Source organism: Gallus gallus, chromosome 4 (assembly GCF_016699485.2).
Source record: "Gallus gallus isolate bGalGal1 chromosome 4, bGalGal1.mat.broiler.GRCg7b, whole genome shotgun sequence".
In the NCBI taxonomy this organism is placed as follows: Eukaryota; Metazoa; Chordata; class Aves; order Galliformes; family Phasianidae; genus Gallus; species Gallus gallus.
In genome coordinates, this window is record NC_052535.1 from 43463439 (window position 1) to 43486157 (window position 22719).

Genomic DNA, 22719 nt, shown 5'->3' on the forward strand with positions numbered 1-22719 from the left:
CTGACCTTGTTACCATGAAGGTAGAGTAAAAACCTGTTGCCTTTATTTTTTTATTTTTCACTTTCTCATATGAGCTTTTCTCAACATATGCTCTGGCCATAAGCATTGTGGCTAAGCTTTAGGTAGCCAAATTACTTTGGGTAAATTGATCGAGTTTCCTTAATTTTCCTTTGCATATCTGAAAATTTCAGACTGGCCCAAAAGATCATTTAGCTAATGATTTCAATATGTCTTTGATGACATTTCTCAGGTACAGAAACTCAAGTATTTAAATTTAAGTATGCCCCTCATATTGGTAGGTCATTTTGCTTGTGGGTAACCAATATCATTGCAAAATCAAAAGCGAAGGCCCTTTGCACATTCGGCTGAGAAACGTAAATATCTGTTGTATTAAACCTGAAGAATTCCCTTGTCTTTTCTCCTTCTTAGCAGTTGAAATTGCATGATTACTGAGATTATTTATGGTGAGGCCTCATCTGTAGCCATGCATGTTGAAAGAAAAGTAGAAGAACATTCACATAAGTATGTTATAAGACCAGAATGGATAGCCAGTACCGTGGGAAGAGAAAAGAAAATTTGATTTCACTGAAGTGGTAATGCAAAGATGAACAGAAGACTCACTTGCCCTCAATAAATATGTTGAAAAGGAAATACTAGAGGGGGAAATCAGTTTAAATCTAGGGACAAAAATATTATTTACGACAACAAATTTAGAATAGACTGAAATGGCTCATAATTCAAATTACTTTGCTAATAAACATCAGTGATCTTTTCACTGGCATGATTTATTATTGAAAAAGATGGGACTCCTCCCTACTTTTAATAGGTCTTTCCAGTATTACAGGTCTGAACTACAGCAAGGCTAGTAGCAATCTATGGATGTAGGGCAGTTCAATTAATGAGTGATAAAAAACTGCAGTAGGCTGCATGCTCCAGGACTAACTGCAACCCATTAATCTGTCAGAGATTTACAATAGCAGCTAAAGAGAAATTAACCGTGATTTAAATTGATCGCTGAGTACTTAACTTTAATTGACATGTCAAATCTGTGTCAGAGTAACAAGATCTGACTAATGTCAAACATCCCTAAGAACATGCTTTTCTGTACTGAATAGCTACAGGGCATTCATTACAAGAAGCAGCATAGATACATTGTTGATTATCATAGTTTGTCTGACTCACTGAATCTTTTTGACTATCAGTCCCAGAATAATTCCACGATGGAAGAGTTCTTTCCAGAATGGATTTTGGGAATGAATAAAACTAAGGATGATTTTCCTGCTCTTGCCATACAGAAACCTGAGTCTGGGAGAAACTGGCATGTTTTTTCCTCTTTCTTAATAAGAACTCCATGAATTTTCCAGCACTGCAGGATTTTTCCCTCAGTAAGAAGTGTCTTCGTATTCCTTAGGAGGAGGCCAGTTTCTCACATTTTTCCTAGGCAAGACTGTGACTCTTACGACTTTGCCCATATGATTTACTGAGGTCAAGTATGCAGATCCTTATGAAGAGATGGAGAGCTTTCCTGTCTGGTCCTGCCTTGAGTTAGGTGGCTAAGCACTTTGTTGGCAATTCACCTCTTTAGATCTGAGCCCTCCCAGGCTGAGGATGAGCAGTAACACCAGTCTGTTCTTGGATAAAAGCTGTAATCCTACAGTAATTTGAAAATGGTGGGTGCTCTTACCCTCTCCATTAAGTAGGACAGGCCAGATGGTTTGAGGATTTGGGTGAAGGCTTCTCAGGAAGCTTTAGCTATTCAGAGTGATTCAGAAAAGATTATTGATGGATTTTGGATCACGATCTCTCTCTTTCTCCATCCATAGGTGTATAAAACCAGATTTTAAGCTATTTAATGTTTTAATTTTTCTGAGTTGTTTTTTTTTTTCCTTCCAACAAAAACTAATAAGTGTCTATTCTATTATTATATTAATAATTTTGTAAATATTTTGTTTACATTTTGTCTAATTCTTTGCAGAATTTGACTTCAATACCTAGCCCACAATATTCATATTGAAGTCACTAAAACTAGAAGTCACTTGTCGAAGAGCTAGCTGAAACTAGGACTAGCTCTTAGATTCTCTTTCAAAACTGAAATTCAGAGTTCAGTGCACTACTCACGCACCAAATATTCTTTCTAAGTTAGTCACCTGCTTTCACATCCTTGCATTCTGAAATAATAAGGATACTGTTAATGTTCTTCCTGGAACAAATAAATGTAGCTTGCTTGCTTACCTGTTGGGTTGAAAATCTCTTTAATCATCACTACTGTTTTGGAGTGCGTGAACAGTCCTGTTACTACTCTGGTTCAATCTTCTTACTAAAAGCATGGGTAATTTAGAGGATGCTGATTAATACAGAGCTTTCAGTCTTTGTAATTCAACCCATAGATAATAATAAAAGTATATACAGTATTTTCTCTGAAGAACCTTTGATTTTTAGATTCTGACTCTTGTCTGTATTGTAAAACATTCAATATTTCTTGAACTCAACAGTGTTCTGCAAAATCTGTTTTCCATAGGTTTTAGGCAAATGCACAGGTTAATTTTATTATTAGAGTTAATTTTATTAGTAGCAGCAGTTTTAATATTATTGTTGTTATTATTATTATTTCTGGTTAATTATCAGTAGTAATGTCCAGATTTAAGTTTCTGTGCTCAGAAATAATTGTAATATCAAAAGTCAAAACACCTGGGTTGTTTACTCTTTCTAAAAATTAAATGCAGTATCGACATACTGTACAATAACCTTTTTCATAGCTCTTACTGTGTGTCCTAGAATATATATTAATTGCAGGCTGAATATAATTCTTAAATTCTTAATGGAAGTTGTGTGTTCCCAGCTCCTAACATATTACACTAAAATCACATTTGCGACTTGTTCAATATAACTGAATTGTTAAGCTTCAGCTGAGGGGCTTTTAAAATGTTTGCACTTTAAAACAGCTGTACTAGGGATTAGATGAAAATGGACATGACAATTACATGAACAAACATCATACTCTAAAACTCTGTCTTCGTTGATCTTTGCCATGTTTTCAGTTAACAAAATCATATTCTTCCTTCTCCAGAGAAATTATGTGTCCCTGAAGATGCTTTTCCTATAACGCCAGAAGGTAAATGAAATACTGTGTTTATGTGAGATGATTCACTTGTCCAGATGACCTTTTGGTGCTACATGTTCCATGTTGTTATGAATATATTTTATACATTAGCACTTAGAATACCAGTGGTTTCAGTGACTGACCGAATAACAGTAGAAATATTCACTGAAAATGTGTATTTGAAATCAATCTCTGTTTAATCTCAGGGAAATACAAAGGATCAAAGACAAATTCCATACTAACTTTCCTCTCAGTATTCCATCTGTTGGGAGCTAAACATGACATGGTCTAGAGTAGGGTAAATAGGAAAAAATAAAAAGAACCAGCATTGAAGTAGCTTATGTCCTGAAGCAGTGCCTGCTAACTCCATAAGTTTAACTAGGGTTAAAACGAGTTGTGTGAAGGGATCTACCTCTAATTAAAAAAAAAAAAAAAAAAAAAATTAGATATGTCCCATCTTTAATTTGTTGGTAAGCATGAAGTACACCAAGAAGTCTGTACAGAAATTCAAGTTGTTTTATACGTTCTACACTGACATTATAGCAACACTTAATTTAATTAGTTAATTTAAGGTTGAAGTGTACTACAGCTGTGGAGAATGGGTACAATTTGTTTGTGCACACAAAGACATGTAGTGGTATTTGGAAAGCCCTAAGATATTTTCCCTTTCATCTGCTGGTTCAGAAAAAGGTACATCTGCCGTAGTCCTGTATGTCTATCAGCCTAGATATCCTAGGGTCTTCGGGAAATTAATTTAGGTGTCTCAAAAAAATCCACTGTATACACTTCAGGGAAACAAATAAAATCTGAAAAGGCACAAACTCCATTCAGTATTCATTTATTAATTTCTTTCCTTCATGAATAAATTACCTTTGTGAACTAGAGAATGTGGGTCTAGATGATCACCAAGGGAGAATGAGAAGATATTGCAAGAGTAGACTGACTACTAATGAGAGATGACAAGTTCACATGTCCATCTTAGGGGAAAGAATGATAGGCCCACAGAACAGCCAATCTTATTCAGAAGTTCATAAATCTCAAATAACCTGGTTATAATACAACAGTCATACCAGAAGAGTCACAGGCAATACATAAAACTTTTTGCTTTTATTTTGCTGCCTTGGGAAGTAGTTCTGTACTGTCCAGTATAAATATTTTAAAATTACAATATCCAAAATGATTGAAATACTTAACCATCATAAAATATAAAAAATATGCTTTCAAAAGTGTTGTTAAATGCATGTAATATTAAGGCATACAAATTATATAATTTATGTACTCAATTTTCTGAAGCTGTAGAGTAGCTAGCATCACAAAGCTGCACACAAATAAGGGAAAATATTTCAAAATAGGGAACTAATGAGAAGTGACTAGAAGCAGGACTTTTTTTGTATTCTATCCATTCAATCCTACAAGGAATCAAGTAGCTAAATCCTCATTCAGTTTAAGTCTCTTAAAGAAGGCAGAGAAACTAAAAAGAAGGTTGCATGAGATCCAACATATTGTAGCATACAATGTTTATAAATGGAAAGTAGACCAGAAATCTCATTTAACTAATCCTGTTATACCAATAAACTAGCATTCGTATGTTCCTATACAATTACATCCTGAAAATCTATTAACTCAAAAAGGAATCTGCTGACTAGAAGACATCATAATGATTGCTTATTTTTTATAAGCAAGGGAATAAAAGGAGATTCATTAGAAATACTTTTGAGAGTTACTGTTTTGTCATTAAAATAAGTAGAGAAATAACGGTGAATGGGTATTTTTTCCAAGGTATGTGTTGCAGTGGAATTGCCAGGTCACAGCCTGAAACCAGTGGTTGAGCACCAGATAAGAAGGCATGGATAAGAGAAAGATGTATTAGTATCTTGGTAGTGCAGACAATTTTAAGGGGCCACACAAAAACCGAGTCTATTTGTTTGCTGCAGCTATACCAGATCACAAATACAAAACAATATAGACTCCTGGGTGGGCAAGAAGAAATCACCAAGACTGTGCAGGAACTGGAGAGAGTAGGGATTATAAGACCTGCACACAGCCCATATAACTCCCCCATATGGCCAGTTAGGAAGTCAGAAAGTATGCGGCAAATGACAGCAGACTACATAGAACTAAATAAACTCAAAACTGCCAATCCATGCAGCCGTAACCAATATCGCCTCTCTCATGGACACATTAAATAGAGAATTAGAAACATATTTCTGTGTTCTGGATCTAGCGAATGTATTTTTCAGCATTCCAATTGCTAAGGAATTCCAAGACCAGCGTGCATTTTCATGGGAGGGCAGGCAGTGGACTTTTCAAGTCACTGCCTCGGATATATGCATTCACCTGCCTTTTGTCATAATACAGTGACTTGTGAATTGGCAAATTGAAACAAACCATCTACCATACAAATATACCACTACATCAACAATCTAATGTCTGACTCAATAGAGGCATTAGAGAAGGTAGTAGCTTCACTAACTGCCTACTTAAAGGAGAAAGAGTGAACTATAAACCCATGGACAGTATGAGGACCAGGGCTGTCAGTTAAACTCCTCAATGTTGTCTGGTTGGGTAAGACCAAGGTCTCACCCAGTGTGATCATAGATAAGGTCCAGGTGTTCTCAGTTACTGTGACACTGAAGGAGTTGCAAGAGTTTGGGGTATATTAGGATATTGGCGATCCTTTATACTCTACATAGTGCAACTGTTAAAACCTCTGTATCAGCTAAAAAATAAAAGGCCAAGTATGCAATTGGGGTAGAACAGAACAAGAAGCCTTTCAACAGGTAAAAATAAGCATTAAACAGGCCCAAGCACTAAGTATATATGAAACAGCCCTTCCAGCCAAACTAGATGTATGTGTAACTCAAGACAGATTTGGCTGGGGGTTACCAAAACAGCAGGAGTGTATGGGAACTGTTGAATCACAGCCCGAACCTCTGACTGACCACCTGAGGATAGCACTGAGTCAGCTGCAGGAGCACAGGTGAAGGCAATTCAGCTGTGTGACTTGAAGGGGTGGAGCCTGGCTCCAACTCTCCTAGACTCCATTTAAGGGCTAACTGCCACCAAGAAAGGTTCTCTTCCTGGAGATCGCTCTTTGTGGAGTTTTTGCAAGTCTACAACACCAGTGAGTACCTTTCATTTATATCTGATTATCTTCTTCCAATGTAGTAATCTTACCAGCCTAGCTTCTCTATATGCTGTATGACATCTGTGTACTTATTTACTGTACGCTGTTTAGCTTACCCCCAGCCTGCTCAATAATTGGCTCATGCTGTGAAGGGATAGAGTGCAATGGAATTGCCAGGTCACACTCTGAACCACTGGTTGAGCATGAGGTGAGAAGGAGTGACTAACCTAGAGAGATAAGGTGCAAGCAATGCACCAGAGTGACCAGAAGGCCTGGATCCAGGTCCCACCCCCTTCACCCTTATTTGAGGGTTATCCTCTCTCAAGCTGTCACTGGTCGTTAGAAGGGGTGAGCCAAATTTCCTTTTTTTTTTTTTTTTAACCTCCTATTGTTCTGTAGGGCTTGTATTCTGTTTTTAATTCATTTTCTATGTTTTCATGGTTGTAGTAAATATTTAAACCAAAGAAGCCAGGGGGGCTGAGATTTACCACTGCATAAATCTAGGAGGATTAAATAAAAGAAAATATCTATATGCCAACATAGGCAGGGTCATGTCAGTATAAAAAGTATATCAGCTCACATCTTGCTTTGTTACACTGACATTTGAAGAAAATTAAAGCCTGAATTGTATTTCTGTAGTGTCTTTTGTTCTGCTAGCAGTTCATGATGGTATGTGACAGTATGTTGTGTATTCCATTTAGAAAAAAAAGGCATCAAGACCTTTCCTTACAAGTCATTTTAATACACTGTATCATTTTACTGTTGAATTTTAAAGTATAAAATGATTAGATTTTTTTGTAACATTTCTAGGCTATATCTTTGTAGTGTGTGTATGATGTGTAAAAATAATCAGGCTGTGCAGCTTTTTCACGTTGGGGTATTACTTTAACTATTGTAATAAAAGACTCACACCTACAGAGCATGATGTACCAAGTATTCAAAACAAGGTGAAGATATGAGCGCGGAACTGAATTTTTTAGAGATGCCAAGATAAGTAAAAATTATTCATGGAAAGAATTTCATAGATAATGTTTCATGTAAAAGCATATTGTAGACAACAGACTTCCCAGCACACTTGTACTAGACTCAAGAACAGAAGTTAGGAACAAAATGACAATTTGTAATTTCTTTATTTTCTTAATTCAGGTACTTTTTACAGTCACTCTCAAGCTACATATCTTTTGATTCTGTTAAAAAAATATAAATACACAACTTATATAAATTTGTATTTTATCATTTAAAAATCATATATGTAAATAGCAAATCGTAAGATCAAGCGAAAGACAAGGGATAATGCCAGTATAAGTATGGAAATAAATGGGAGTTTACAGATTTATCTCCTATTAAATTTAATGGAAGGTAATGGCAAAATCTGCATATATTATGGTGAGATTGTGTAAATACATATCTTGAGATAGTTCAGTGAAGATATTTGCAAAATGGTTTATTTTGGCCTGTCTGGTCTGTTGCTATCTTTTTTTTTTTCTTTCGCATCATTTTTGCATTAGTATCTGTACCCTTATGTCTTAAACAGATGTGAGAGTTACACAATCATGACTGTAGTTGTAGCCCTAATCTTCATTTGCTATTGCAAAAAAAAATAGTAACTTTATAAACAGCTTGCCTCATACAGTGTGAGTAGATCTATGTAGTGATGCCTCAATCTTATTTTCCACAGTATTGATTGAGTGGATCTCAGCTTGGAAATTTGTTATCTTCATAGCTTTATCTGGTTAATGTTGTAATCCCTATATACAGGATACAATCTTCTAGCAGTAGCTAACCTAACAGCTGGTGTTCAAACATTTAGATATATAAATGTAAAAATATAAAAGTAATGAAGGAAATGTTGGAGGGGATGGTTTTATCATAGTTTATCATTAAATCATAGATTTTTCACAGTGCAGTAGTGCTGCTGAAGGCAGGGGTTTTTCACTGCAGTGAAAGAAAGCAGTCAGTGAAAGGAGCATCAAATGAAGCAAGAGATAAGAGATAATAGGAAGTATGAACTTTTCTGCAGCATTTCTAGAAGAAGATCAGATAGTTGCAGGCAAACACAGAATACAGAGAAATAAGCAAAAGGTTAAATACATTCTCTATAAGCATAAGGAGCCTTCCATGAGGGCTGTCATACGGAGAAGCCCTTAGTCAACACTTGAACAACTGATGAGTGGGATTATAAAGCTAAATTGTCCGCATCAATGAGGGTCTGGACTGATGATCCAAAAGGGCCCCTCCAGTCCTTTTCTTTGATAAACACAGTGTGTGTTTGTGAGAAAACAGAAATCGTGATCTATTTCATTTAAGCTGTTCAGTTTTCTGTGTAATACAAAGTGATTTGCCAAATCTCCAAATCTCCAAGAATGTTTGTTATAATGGATCAGAGTGAATGAGCAACTTCTCTGCGGTATTCATGGAGGATCTGATTGTAACACCTATCTTGGTAAATACATATATTTTAGTAAAGAAAAACAAACAAAAAAAAACAGTTCAATTGAAGGAGTAATTTGTAGAGGCTAATTAAGTGAAACAAACTCCGGCTGAATTGTTCTAACGCACTTACAGATTTGGGGCATGAAGTTGGTATAGATAAGACACCTGATTTGACATTTCTTCCATGCAAAGGAAGTCAAAGCAACAGATGCTATATGAATCCAGCAGTAGATGAAAAGAGATGGATTTTGTGAATGCTGAGTTCAGCCTTTACCACTAACTGGAGGTAGCGGAGTACTTTCCTGGTTATATATGACAACTAGGACTGTAAACTACTGGTTGCTTTTAATGAAGAATCTCAATTTTTCATTGTGGAAATCTCATGGTACTTTATGCTTGTAAATTATCTTTTTAAGGCACCTGTTTCAGCAAAAAGAACTATGCTTTTATTCTCCTCATGCCCGTTACATTGCTGCTGTCAGTGCAAATGCTTGTTTGAACTTATGAAGTTTTCACACCTATGAATTGTTCATGCAAAAAATAAAATCGTTTTTAGTTCTTGCATTGCATTCATTAGTATAAGATGCACATTGCAACTGAGTTGGATCACCTAAAGCTATCAAAAATATTCAGAATATTTTCAAGGAGTGTTTCGTCATAACAGTATCGTTTACTCTAGGCTGTAACTTCACGGTCAGTCTAGAGATGCTGACTTCATGAAATAATGAAAAAATGAAAATCCACTTCTTCATGAATTGGCTTATTTAGGGCAAGTTTTGAGGCCTGAAAACAAGTCTTGCAGTTTTCCTAGTATTTTCTAAAAGAAATGCTCTCTTGTTACAAGGTATAATTGCAATTTATTGCCAGAGCATTCAGCAGAATTTGGCCTCAGGATGCTGTCTAAAATAAACCTGGCACTTGGTCTTCAGTTCACTTGTTGCTGGTTTATGGTTACAAACAAGAAAGATTAACTGAATGCTGATCTTTAAGGCAAAATTATTTGCTTGGATTTTCATAGTTTAATATATTCTATTATAATCTATTCATAGTTTAAATTTCTGCTTTTCTTTACATCCATGTTGAATATACTGCCTTTCAAAAACACAAAATACATTGATATCATCCCTGCAACTAAAATTTTCTTTCAGATAGCTAATTCATACTCTATTATCCAACAGATAAACACCACTACTCCCTGGTAACTCCATGGAGAGTTGCATTTGGAAACAGATTAAAAGCCACTGTTTTGAGGGACCAGAGAAAGAAACTTGCCATCAGCTCTGCAAAGGCCATCAATTTCAGCAAAAGCAAAGCTTCTGACCCTTTTTAAAAATCAATTTAATCAGCTATTTTTGCTGTTACATTTAAACCAAATAAATAACAGTCAAGGATATTTTCTTTGATGTGAAGCCCATTTGCTGTTCAAATTTCTGGAATTTAATTCTGGAATGGTCCAACCCAGTTCTGTCTTATTTTCATACTGAATCATTCATCAGTCTTAAAAGGAAGCAAAAAGTGAAAATTGACATTTTCTATTTCAGGATCATAAGATGAGCTGAAAAAGGCTGGAGTCATTTTCTGAGGAAAAACCTCAGTTATAAATGCTTATAAAGAATATGAGACTATAGTCATTTCAACACAGCAAGAGAAGATTAGGGAAAGGGATCGAATAATACAGTCGTATTCATAACCTTCCCAGAACTCAGGAGATGAACATGGTGAAACTATTTCTCATCTCCAAATGTTTGAGTAAGGATGACTTCTGATGATAGAAGGGAACTGAAATTTTCCAGATTTAGTAATTCAGCTACTGATACCTGACAACCAGTGTGTGCAGTATCAGCTGTGTAGGTCCCTTCTATGTAATATCCTTATCCAACCCATTCTACTGCTGCACAACCAACTTTATGTTACAATTTCTCTCAGTAAATAAGATATTTCAGCCTCATGTTTCTATGCAGTGTTCCATATGGTCTTGTTCTTGATATACGGTAAAAGCTTGTGAAAGATTACAGTGAGAAGGTTGTCAGCCTCTTTCCTCAGGTGACAAGTGATAGGGTGTGAAGGAATGGCCTCAAGTTTCATCAGGGGCGGTTTACATTAAATATAAGGAAACCAGTTTTCATGGAGAAGACAGAAAACACTGGAATGGGCTTCCCAAGGAAGTGGTGGAAGTATTTAAGAGACATTTGGATGTTGTACTAAAAGACATGACGGGACTTGGGTGATGATTGGACTTGGTGATCTTGAAAGCCTTCCTAGATGACTCTATAAGAAGTATACTCTCCAATAAACCTACGTAATTCTATAATTTGAAATGTGTCAATTATGAAAGTTTGTTTAAAGAGAATTTAAAATTATGATTTATTTTTCATTGCCTCTGAGAATTCCTGACATAAATTAAGCTCCTCATATGATGAATTAAAATTACTTAGATTTAATTTGAATCACAGCTTCCTAGTATGAGGTGGCATACCATTTTTCCTGCTAAAAAGTTCTTGATTTGTCTTCTGAGATAAAGGGAACATGAAATAACTATAGCCTGTGCTTCAAAGAACTTGAAAGAACTGTGAAACAAAAGGAAATTTTCTTTCAACCAATTTCAACCATTAACAAAGTGCAAGTCAAATTAAGCTGCTTTTTTTTTTTTTGGACTAGTTGATTCTCCTGAGCTATTTGACCTCACTGTAGAAGAGTAGATAGAGGTGGATGAGTTCAAGGTAACCTCTGACAGAAATTTGAGCCCTGCTGTGCACTGTAAGATTCCACTGCACACTGACAAACTTCTGTTTCTTTCCTTTTTCTTTCTTTTTTTTTTTTTAACCCATTCTCTTTCTATAATTTTTATTGTGTTATTCGTAACCAAGGCAGCAGAGGGAGCTCAAAGATTTTGGTCATCAATAAGAGAAACAGAAAGAGATAGGATAGTACCAAGAACAAGTACAGTGGCAGTGAAGGATAGGGGCTAATATACTCAGACTTCTATAAAGTAATGTGCTGCATGCACATCCCATTAGTCAGCTGCTGCTTTTACATACCGGAGAGACTTCCAGGTACCTCATACCAGGTCTTATTTTGTACCTCAGCTTGTAAGCTCTTTTGTTTGCAGGTTGGAAAAAGGAGTATTTAACAAGAATGTATAAGACTTGCATAGATGTCTGAATTATAAGGATTACAGTAAATAAAAATTGGTAAAATAGTGAGAATAGATAAAATTGTTAAAACTGCTGTGAATTTATTTTCCTTCAATAAGGCAGTACTTCAGTTTTTAAAATAATGCAAGATGTTTTTAACTGTAATTTTAAGATAGAAAGGTTCTAATGTCATTTTAGGAGATATTCCTTTTCACTTCAGTGGAGAAGTAGAATAATATTACATACTATCAAAAGTCCTATCGGCGTAAAGGCACTTGTTCTAAAATGCAAGATTTGAGTCTCTAAGAGTTCAGCAGCTGCAGACCATAAGCAAAAGTTCTGCACTGCGCTGTTAGTGAATGTTATAAACAGAATATCAGCATTATGATGCAACGCTTCCCCTAAGACCAAGGCTGTACTTAATTGTCCACTTTTGGTATACATATTCTTAATAGAATGAGAAGGCCTCTGAATCTGACCAACTTTGGTATTTTCTATAATGTACTAATGTTTGTAATGGATAAGGTTGTACATCTCAACTACTTTAATCAGCCTGCTTTCAAGGCAACATGGGAAAAAAAATACAATTTCATTATAAGTGTGTAGGTATTTCCTAATATAGATTATTAATATGGTTTTGTATTATGCACAGGTTCCTACTGACTGCTCAAATTAGAGGATGTTTTTAGCTCATAGGTTTTTTTAGGATAAAATGTTCTAGGTCTCCAATTTCAAAGAACTGTTGTGCATATTTAAATGAGATGAACAAATATTAAAGAATGCAAGTAGTCTATAAGCATGCTGTTGCACAATACTGAAGAGAGCCTGGCCCCACCCATTTGATTCCTGCACTTTAGATACGTTTGTATTATAATATTATATGTAAATACTTTTTTTGAAGTGTTCATAATCTTGGGGTTTTTTCTTGTTTGGTTTTTAATACTCTTGAAATGTGAAGTATCCTCATGTCAAATGCAGGACTCTGTTCCAGGGTCATTCAAAAGTAGCTGTGGTGTACTACTCTTATCATGTGATCGGTGCTTAATCTTCTGATCAAACCTGAATACATCTCCTTGGACACCATATTCATCTGGGATTTGCAATCTGGTGGAGAAAAATAGTTATTTCCTACCTGGAAAAATTTGTCTACATCTCTCTGCATCATCTGCCACTATGTTTCATGGCATGTAAAGATTAGGCATACTGTGTGTCTACAAAAGCTGTACAATCCACTTAAATTTACCTCTTAGAATTCATACTGAAATTTTATACCCCAGATCCCCATTCCAGCATTACAATAACAGCAGAGTGGCGCAGCGGGAGCGTGCTGGGCCCATAACCCAGAGGTCGATGGATCGAAACCATCCTCTGCTAGTCAGCTCTAGCTTTTACAAAGAAAGACAGAGGTAACTGAGGTTACTCTGCCTGGACAAGAGAGGGGAGATCTCTATTGCAGCCTTTCAGTATTGAAAGGGATCGAAGAAACAAGATGTAGACTGGCATTTTACACTGCCTGCTAGTGATAGGGCAAGGAGGAAAGGTTTTCAGATAAAAGGAAGGAGATTTAGATTAGAGATTAGGAAGAAATGATTTCGTGAAGCACTGGCACAGACTGTCCAGTGAAATTGTGGATGCCCCATCCTTGGAGGTGTTCAAGGCCAGGTTGGATGGGGCCCTTGGCAGCCTTATCTAGAAGAAAGCAACCCTAACCATGACAGGGGGGTTGGAACCAGATAACCCTTAAGGTTCCTTTCAGCTCAAGCCATTCTATGATTCTACTTTCTCTGTACTATGTCTATTAAAAAAAAAAAAAATTTTGAAGTATATATCCTCATGTGCACTATAGGTAGTGAAATTTAAAATATTCATTTAACAATGAATAGAGATTTTTGAGGTTAGAGAGGTGGAACAGTATAGAAACTAATACCTATCTAATGGAAAATAATAGTCATTACAACTATTAAATAAAACTTATGGAGAACTAAAAATAAAACCTTTTATTTTTATGTTTGATAGTGTGACAACATATTTTCTATTAGAAAAATTCAGTTGCTAAATTAAATGTTCTGTTTTCAGAAGAGGATTTGTTTCATTTAGTTCCATATTAAGAGGAGTTCTACCTTGATTTTTAACTTTATTAAATATCTTTAACTTGAACTTCAAACATTTTTTGAGATAGGGTACCTTACCATGGTTGTCTCTGCAATGGAGCCAAAGCTGTTTATAAATATGTTGCATGTGACATTAACTGGAGGACCTGCAAAAGGGGGAAAAAGAAAATCAGTGTCTATTCCAGAATTGATGCATATTGAGTGACTGTAAAACGAATTGATGTAGTAAACTATTATGAAACAATATTTGTTGATTTAAGAGGAAATACTGTTACATTCAAAACTCATTTAATCCAAATTTGAATGATTTCTGATATGTAATAGATTATTCCTTTCAATTTTTCTCAAAATTACACTACCAGACTGGCCAGTTCTAACGTAAAGAAAGACAAGGAGTTCATTATGAACTTACACAGAGAATTATATACAAAAGAAAAAAAGACAGCAAAAAAATCAACTAAATTTGAAATGTACATTTTTTAATGTGTTTTTTTAAGTGAAAAATGCATGCTACTTTTTACAACAGTTAGGAGGAAAAGTGACCTTTTTCTCTTAAGACAGCTTTTAACATTATCTGTCATCACTGGTAACTGAAATACATTATTGCACTCTTATCTCTGCTACTGACAGGAACAAATGTGGATAAAGAAGAATGACTTGGATTCTATTCTCATTTCTCTTAAATTCAAAAAATAGTTAAGAATCCATTTAAGCTGAATTTTTCTGTTACTGTGGGTCTTTAGAACAACTGCTGTTCTGCTTTATCTTGCATTTGTGAAGCGTCAGTACTGGCAGAGCAGCCATTACAATAACTAAACAATAAGCCATCTCTTCATGGAAAAGGTTTTAAATTACTTCTCTGCAAATCTCTGTAAAAATGGCATTGTGACATAGCATCCCAATTTCTACATGATTTCTTATCAATCTATGTCTACGTGCAATGGAAACAAGGTTTTTCCATCATAAGGCTCTTCTGTTACTCTTCTGCACCTTTGTATTCACATATCAACAACCCATTTCAGCCCTGGAAACACTAATTTTTTTCCAGTAGTAAGCAACCACTAACAATGAAAGATCTGTAGCTGGTTTTGCAAATACTTATGTAATATTTATTTAAGAGTCACTGAAGTAGTAGGCTATTCTGCCATTGCTGGTGCTTTACAACTAGCAAAATTTAATGTGACCAATGAAGTTGGCATTACATACTTAAAGAATTGGAATATCCATTGAAAGTTCTGCCAACAGGACCTATCTTGGAACATCTAGCTTTCTTTCCTAAAACAATAATTGTTTTGAAGTACTGCATGGCAATTATAACAAAACATCACTACATGTACTTCAATCATTCTAATACACAAGGATACACGTGCAATGCAGAATTCTCGGGTAAAGAGGTATCACTCTACAGTCACTTTGACACTACAGTCATTTTGCAACTTTGTTAATTATTTAGAGCAGGTAAGCATATTTAATACATCTTAGAATTCAATAAAGGCTTATCATTGATATATGGAATGAACTCCTGAAGATGATCAAGGAAAATGGAAAAAACGGGGCAGGTAAACAAAGGCAGAGTCACTAGAAACTACTAACAACTGTCAGAAAATTGTATTTCCTGGCTGTGTTAGATTGTTAGATAATTTGATTCCAAGGCAGCTTTCCTTTCTGAAATATCTATGTTGTAATACGTGTCATAATTTCAAATTTGGCATATTATCTTGCTTAAAATAGCACTGCTTCCAAGTGTAGTTTTTCTTCAACATAGTTGCTTTTATAAAGAAGGTAAACCGTAAATAGCCACAACACTGATGCTTAATTTGAAAAGCAGCATTACAAAAAGACAGTTAATAGCTAGTTAAAAATAGGGTAAATAGAAACTAAAAGGAATTTAGAAATGCGTTAGAGATTCAAACAATAATTGTTTGAAGACATTCAGTATTAGTCAAATGCAAAACCATCCTTATGCCCTCATACTAATTGGTTCTAAATTAATGATTTCTGAGATAGATGTGTTATGGGTGGTTCACTGAAAGCATGTTCTGTAGATATCAGTGTAGATGGGCAGCCATAGAAATAGATAATGAACTTCCATCCTGAACACTTCAAAATTTCTGTCCACCTTAAAATGATATATTAGGGAGGAAAAAAAAGATGTCAAGAAGGCAGTCAGGAGTGACAGACTGCATAAACTGCTGCTCAACAATAACAGCATAAGTAGAACAGCGCTTTTAACTTTGGAAGAGTTTAGTAGGGAGCAATAAATAAGTACAAAAATCTGTAAAGGTGAAAAGGAATTTCCTCCATTTCTTAATAAGACACATGGAAATAAAATAGTCACCACATCCAAACTAAACAAAAAAAGGGTGATACTTTGCACTGTAGAAAGACATCACAATTTTATTGCCATGAAACACTGGAAAAGCCAAAAGTAAGTTCAAGTGGGTTCTGGCTAAAGAAGTTCCTAAACTAATGATTGCTGAATGCTGTTTGTCAATATCAAGTCAAAGAACAATTTGGACTTTCCTATATGATACCAAAAGTTTACACCTTATGACATTGTTCCGAAGGATACAGTGTGTGTTGTGCTAATTAAAAATACAGAATAGAATTGCTCAGGTTGGAAAAGGCCTTAAAGATTGAGTACAACCATGACCTAACTAAACTACCCTAACAGCCCTCTGCTAAATCATGTCCCTGAGCATATATGTAGCACCAATATATATATATATTGCACCTCTTATCTGTTTTTTTTCTGAGTGTCTTATTTGAGTCCATGACAATTTTTACATATGGATTTCATGACTGTGTCCACATTTTGAAAGTGAAATATTTTGCATATTTAAGTGCCTGGGATGTGGGATATCTAAGTAAGATAAACATCTTGCTACAGTTTAGACTTACTGGAAATAAAAGTATTTTGTAACTATAATATTTTGAACACATATTTTACAAGATCTATTCATTTGCTTTATTTCCTATCTAAACAAGTGCTAACAGTATTATCTTCATTCTCTTCTTCCTGTTAAACAAGAATAGATACTCAAAATTCCTTACTGAGACACACAGAACTCAGACAAAAGGTACAATATTGTTTTACTGACCAAGATAAATTATGGTGAAAAGATGTTAGATTAAAACCTTGTCCATGCAGAAATTGAAAGAAAAATTGAAAGGAAAAAAAGCATAAAATGATTATCTGAGATCTCTTATTAGATCTGTTTCTTTAAAACTGTTAACAAATTAAAAGCTCATAAAGGCGAAACTGCAGTATTTATTCTAGGACAAACACAGCTAACAAGAAAGTGGCAGAGTCACTTAAGGAGACACTTATCCTTAGTGATAGATTTGAATCATTCTGGGCAGATTTGTTCAAACTGCATCGCTGTCTAGAAGATTTAGAATGTGCACTTTTTGAAAAAGAACAATGTCAAATTAGGTTTAGTCTCTTTAAATTCCAACAGTTACAAAACAAGGCTCTGAGTCTTCTGAATTATATATTTAAGAAGTACTACATTGAATTCACTAATCTCTAAACATCTGTCTGTTCTTTAGTGTAGTCCCATCAGAGACTGCATTGTGTCTACGACAAACTCCAGAATCCAGTCCTCAGGTCAATCCCTAAACTGTAATCTCCAAATTTGTAGTCCTTATTTATAGGACTTCAGGATCCCCCAAAAAATGAAGAAAAATTGCAGAGCTTAGATTTTTTCTTTAGTTTTTTTGTCGCCCCTCACAGTGTTACCTTAGGTTCAACCTGTAGTTTACATTGCTAAGGGGAATACTATGGGAACAAGGCATAAGTTTAATAAGGATGTGTATGGTTTAACCCAGCAGGTGGCTTAGTATCACATACTGTTCACTCAGCCCCTTTCACAGTGTGATATGGGAGAGAATCGGGGGTGGGAGGGAGTGGGAAGAAGTAGAACTTGTGGGCTGAGATAAAACTATTTACTAAGATAGCAAAAAGGATAATAATTATGACTATATCTATCTATATAGATACACACACACGCACACACAAATAAGAATATATATAACAAGCAATTGTTTACCATCCCCTGAGCAGCAGAAGGTGAGATGAAGTCCTACCGCCTTCAAAAATCCTTCCACATAATGTCATGTGGTATGGGATAGCCCTTTGGCCACTTTTGGTCAGCTGTCCTAATTCTGCTTCCTCCCAGTTCCTTGAGCCCTGCACTGTAAATGGTCTTGGCTCTGTACAACGTTTCTTAGCAACAGCTATAAACATTAGTATGTTATCAACAGTGTTTTTATCCTGGAACTGAAACATAGCATCATACCAGACACTCAGAAGAAAAATCCATTCCAGCTGAAACCAAGACAGGATCAAAAACAAATTAAAAGCTTCTGTTCATATAAGCAAGCAGTTTTAGATGTGGAGTTTTTGCGTTGCTTTGCAAATATTGTTTGATACGTTGATGCTCTGGAAAGTACATCACTGGAATATTCCTCACGGTACTTCAGGCAAGCATAGCCTGAGGGACTTGTACTGTATAGACATGAGGGATATTGATCATTGTTGTAAATCTTTTAGTGATGTGTTTGAATTTCCCATGCATGTTTATCTTATTTGAAAAAGATCAGTACTGCTAGTTTACTAAAAATGAAGCATTTCCAGATGTGGTAAATCCTTGATAATGAGTTTATACATGCAGCACCAACTGTTCATGAAGTAAGTTGACAAACTATTTACTTTGTCCTTTTGAATCATTCTGGGCAAATTTTGGCAAAAGTAGCAAATAACAATGCTTAAGAGTCATTATTACTTAAGTTATTGAGGTATGGCAATGTCAAAGTATAAAAATAAGTGCCAGATAAGAATTAAGTTGTAAAGGTATCAACAGATAATTCAGAGGGGGAAGGCATGTCTGTTCAAAGGGAAAGTAGTAAATATATAGGAAAACTCATCATAAAAAGCTAGCGCTAAGAGAACTCATTGCAACGAAGGCAGAGGAAGAGGCCACTAAGGCAAAATAAGAGTAATATTTTAAATCACAACAGGTTTATCCTTTCTATGAAAGTGTTTGTATTTTGGAGAATTTGAAAGACTGGTAGCTTGATCTATAGATTCAGAATTAGGGCTAAGTGTAGTTCTGCCATATTACTGGAATTCTGCATTCTGAAAAAAAGTATGAAATCTACCTGAAGTTCCCAGACTGCAAAAGTTAGGATGCGTGGCATTTTTGTGTATAATTGTTTGTGTGATTGCATGATAACATATCGGGTATGTATGTGTTATCTTTCTATTAAATATTCTAATTTAACATGCCTGCATTTGAATAGTATGATTTGTGCTAAAGGAGGTGTAATATTTGCACTTGTAAACTTTGTAGTTCTAATCTTACTTGAATCTTCTTTATGATGAATGTCAATAAGGCACATACCAACAGATAATTCCAGTTATCAAGAACTTGCAGTTTCAGTGGAGAATTGAGAATAGGGTAAAGAACAAGAGGAAGTACAGTCCCTCCTGAGGCACAAGAGGAATCCAATGTTACAGGAGAATTTTGTGATAGATTTGGTAACTAAGACAAACTCTTGAGTTTGATGCCGATGTGCTTAATATATATGTGATTAATATACTCCTTATATTCAGCATCAGGCAGGTGTTTCATGTAACTTTCTTTCTAAGTTACTTCAGACTACTGTTGTGCAAGATGAGAATTCAAGTCCATTAACAAGTATTTCAGGAAAGAGAAAAAAAGAAAACTATTAGACAGTCCAAATATAAGACTAATTTTCACTAATCTAAAAAAAACTAATCTAAATTAGCTCAGCTGTGAAAACAACAGGAATAGAGCATAATACTACTGAAATTGTAATAGAAAAGGGAATTCACTTTAAAAAATAGTGTATTTCTAGGTTTTCATATTTTTTTCCATATTTTTAATGAGAACAAATACTGAATTATTTGGAAGTTTAGGTTTGAAATTACCTTTGAAATTTGGTCTGATCCTTGCATCGTAGCCCGACATCCTACCCATTAGCTTATCCAAGAAATCAGATGGCGACATTGGCATGCTACGGGATCTTGCGCTGTCTGTTTCCTTTGTAGCTACCAAACTAAGAACAGGTGGGGAAAAACAACAACAGAAACAAAACATTTTGTTAGATATTTTGTTAGGAAAACTTATTTTGCAGAATCAATCACTTTATTCATTAGTGTATGAACAAGAAAACAGTGAAGTTGATACTGCATTTCATGATAGTTTAAGCTTCGAAAAATAGTGAAAAAGTAGAAACAGGTTGTTTTTTTATTTGTTATTTTATATGCAAATGTTATTTTGTTAAGCTACATACTCTGTTACTTCTTCCTTAGGACTTCTTGAGATTAATGACACTTCCAGTCAACGTTTTTTGAAGCATTATCACAGAATTAAAAAAATATTAGACAGAGTTATGCATGTGGAATATCATAGTTTGTAGTCTGCTCTAAGATTGGTCTATGTTGGTATGATGTAGATCAGAAATAAAACCTGTAAGGATCATTCGTGGAAAAATACTACCATCACTTGTTTTTCTTCAGTGAATGTTTCATGTTGATATTTAAACATAGACCTACATATCAAACAGTCCCTTGGCAAATGGTATTCCTTTACATTGTCTTAGAGGTTCATTTTTTATTAAAGCAAAAGTGACTGCTGCAGTGGAAAAAAAACTTACTGGAGGAACTATCTTAGGGCAAAATTTTCATCTCAGGGCCACATGGAAAATGTCATCTCCTGTAGCCTCCTCTCCATATGTATGCAGAACTCCCACTGACATTCTAAAGTGTGTTCTGCACATGTCAGGAGAGAAGAATATCAGCATTGTGATCAGCCATGTGGATCTGAAGAAAAGGTCTTTAATGTTGTGGAAATCTTACTTAACAGCTGGCAATCATTATAAAAACAACACAGCCAATAAATATATCTATGAATAAAATTGTGAGTAGCATTACATAGTGTAACTAAAGCCACTCCTGGATTTTGGATCCTGCACTTTGGCTGCAACAGCCCAAGGTAGCATTACAGACTCAAGGCAGAGTGGCTGGAAGACTGTGTAGAAAAAATGGAGCTGGAAGTATTGGTCAGTGCTTGGCTAAACATGAGTCAGCAGTGTGCCCAGGTAGCTGAGAAAGTTAATGGCATCCTGGCTTGTATCAAAAATGGGGTTGCCAACAGGAGCAGGATGGTGATCTTCCCCTATACTTATCACTAGTGAGGCCGCACCTTAAGTGCTGTGTTCAGTTTTGGGCCACTCACTACATGAAATGCATCGAGGTACAAGTTTTATGGGGAGTGGCTGAGAGAACTTTAGGCTGGAGAAGAGGAGGCTTGGGGGAGACATTATCATACTCGACAAATACCTGAAAGGACACTGTGGTGATGTGAGAATTGGACTCTTCTCCTGCATAACTAGCAATAGGATAAGAGGGTATGGCCTTAAGTTGTGCCAGGGGAGGTTCAGGTGGCATATTAGGAAAATTTCTTCTCTAAAGAGTGGTCAGGTACTGGAACAATCTGCCCAGGGTGGTGGTGGAGTCACCATCCCTGGAGCTGTTCAAGAAACTTTTAGATGTACTAAGTGACATGGTTTAGTGGGGGAAAGTTGGTGATAAGTGGATGGTTGGACTGGATGATCTTGGAGGTCTTATCCAACCGTGATGATTCTGATTTTTTAATTATGAAAAAAAAACAATAAATAGCTTCTGCTGTTTGTGCTGACTTCTGGTAAAAACACTGCTGCAGGAAGATACAGATCTCTTATCTACTTCTTCCATTGCATGCTAACAATACCAATTCACTCTTTTAGAAGTACTTAAATAAGGAACTCTTCAGTATTAAATACTGCAAATCTCTGGACTACTGTCGTTTACTCATTTTAATTGAAAAATAGTTATTATGTCTTTTATTTGTAATAGTAACTAAAAGCAAAGCAAACTTAAAAATTTCTCTTCTAGTAAACTTAATCTGGTATTTATTCAATGTGAAAGCTGATTTGCATATTCCTGCTTTATTTATAAGTTTCTTATTTGTTTTGTCTTTCTAAATCTTTACGAAGACTTTGTTATTACCTTTAGTATTATGTTTCAGTAAAAATGGTACTACAATCTCCTTTAGTAGCTAACCTCATTGATTTCTTCCTGTAGCTGGAGAACACATTCTCTTTCTAATCCAGTAAACATCTAACTCTTCTCATTTTAGTGCAGTTTGAAATTATTGCTTCTCATCCTGTCCTTCTTGACCTCAGACATCATTTTCACTACCAAATATTCTGAATTGATCTGCTTTATCATATTATCCCAACTTGTAACCATTTTTATTTCCATAAAAGGTTATTCATGATTAAAAAGTAAATAAAATAAGAAAGCTTTATTACACCTACTTTACTGGTTTGTATATATTCACAAGGCACCAGAGAATCAAGAAATTGTGTATGTACATATATACAGAAATGAAAATGGACAAACAAATCTCCATTTAGAGCAAAGCATCAATGAGCTAATAATTGGCCTTTCTATATTTATGTTCTGGAGCATTTATTTATCACTAGAATAGATATATCTATGTATGTATGTCTTTATATATAGGAATATATTTGAAAGTGTATAAGCAAGAAATCTAGGTGTTGTAATCCATTTAAGTAGACCAACTTAATACTGTGAAGGAAGGATATTAGCAGTATATCAATCAGGACTCTGGATAGAGTTGGAGAAAGTAGTGATTCAGAAGATGATTCAGAATTCAAGTTAAACAATTCAGCATTGTCATTATAAAGTTCTAACTGTGCTACTGTGTTATCTATTGGTGT

The 22719-nt window shown here is 35.2% G+C and overlaps 2 protein-coding genes across 4 annotated transcripts in view; one reads left to right on the top strand and one right to left on the bottom strand.

The window, feature by feature from the left end:
- The window catches only part of LOC101750640 (translation initiation factor IF-2-like), a 255334-nt gene that overhangs the window by 99789 nt on the left and 132826 nt on the right, over positions 1–22719 (top strand). For both annotated transcript variants that reach the window (XR_005859869.2, XR_005859868.2), the window contains exon 8: positions 3068–3112. The gene's annotated coding sequence lies outside the window, so the exon portion shown is untranslated. The remainder of the gene's footprint in view (positions 1–3067; positions 3113–22719) is intronic.
- Positions 1–22719, bottom strand: part of GLRA3 (glycine receptor alpha 3) — a 77697-nt gene that overhangs the window by 38789 nt on the left and 16189 nt on the right. The window contains exons 2-3 of one of the 2 annotated variants that reach the window (XM_015276538.4): positions 19862–19989; positions 13984–14051 (exon numbers count right to left, since the gene is read on the bottom strand). In XM_015276538.4, coding sequence (XP_015132024.3) covers positions 13984–14051; positions 19862–19989 — 196 coding nt within the window. Of the gene's footprint in view, positions 1–13983; positions 14052–17957; positions 18018–19861; positions 19990–22719 lie in introns of those variants that run through there. The other variant, XM_040700186.2, reaches the window with a different exon arrangement.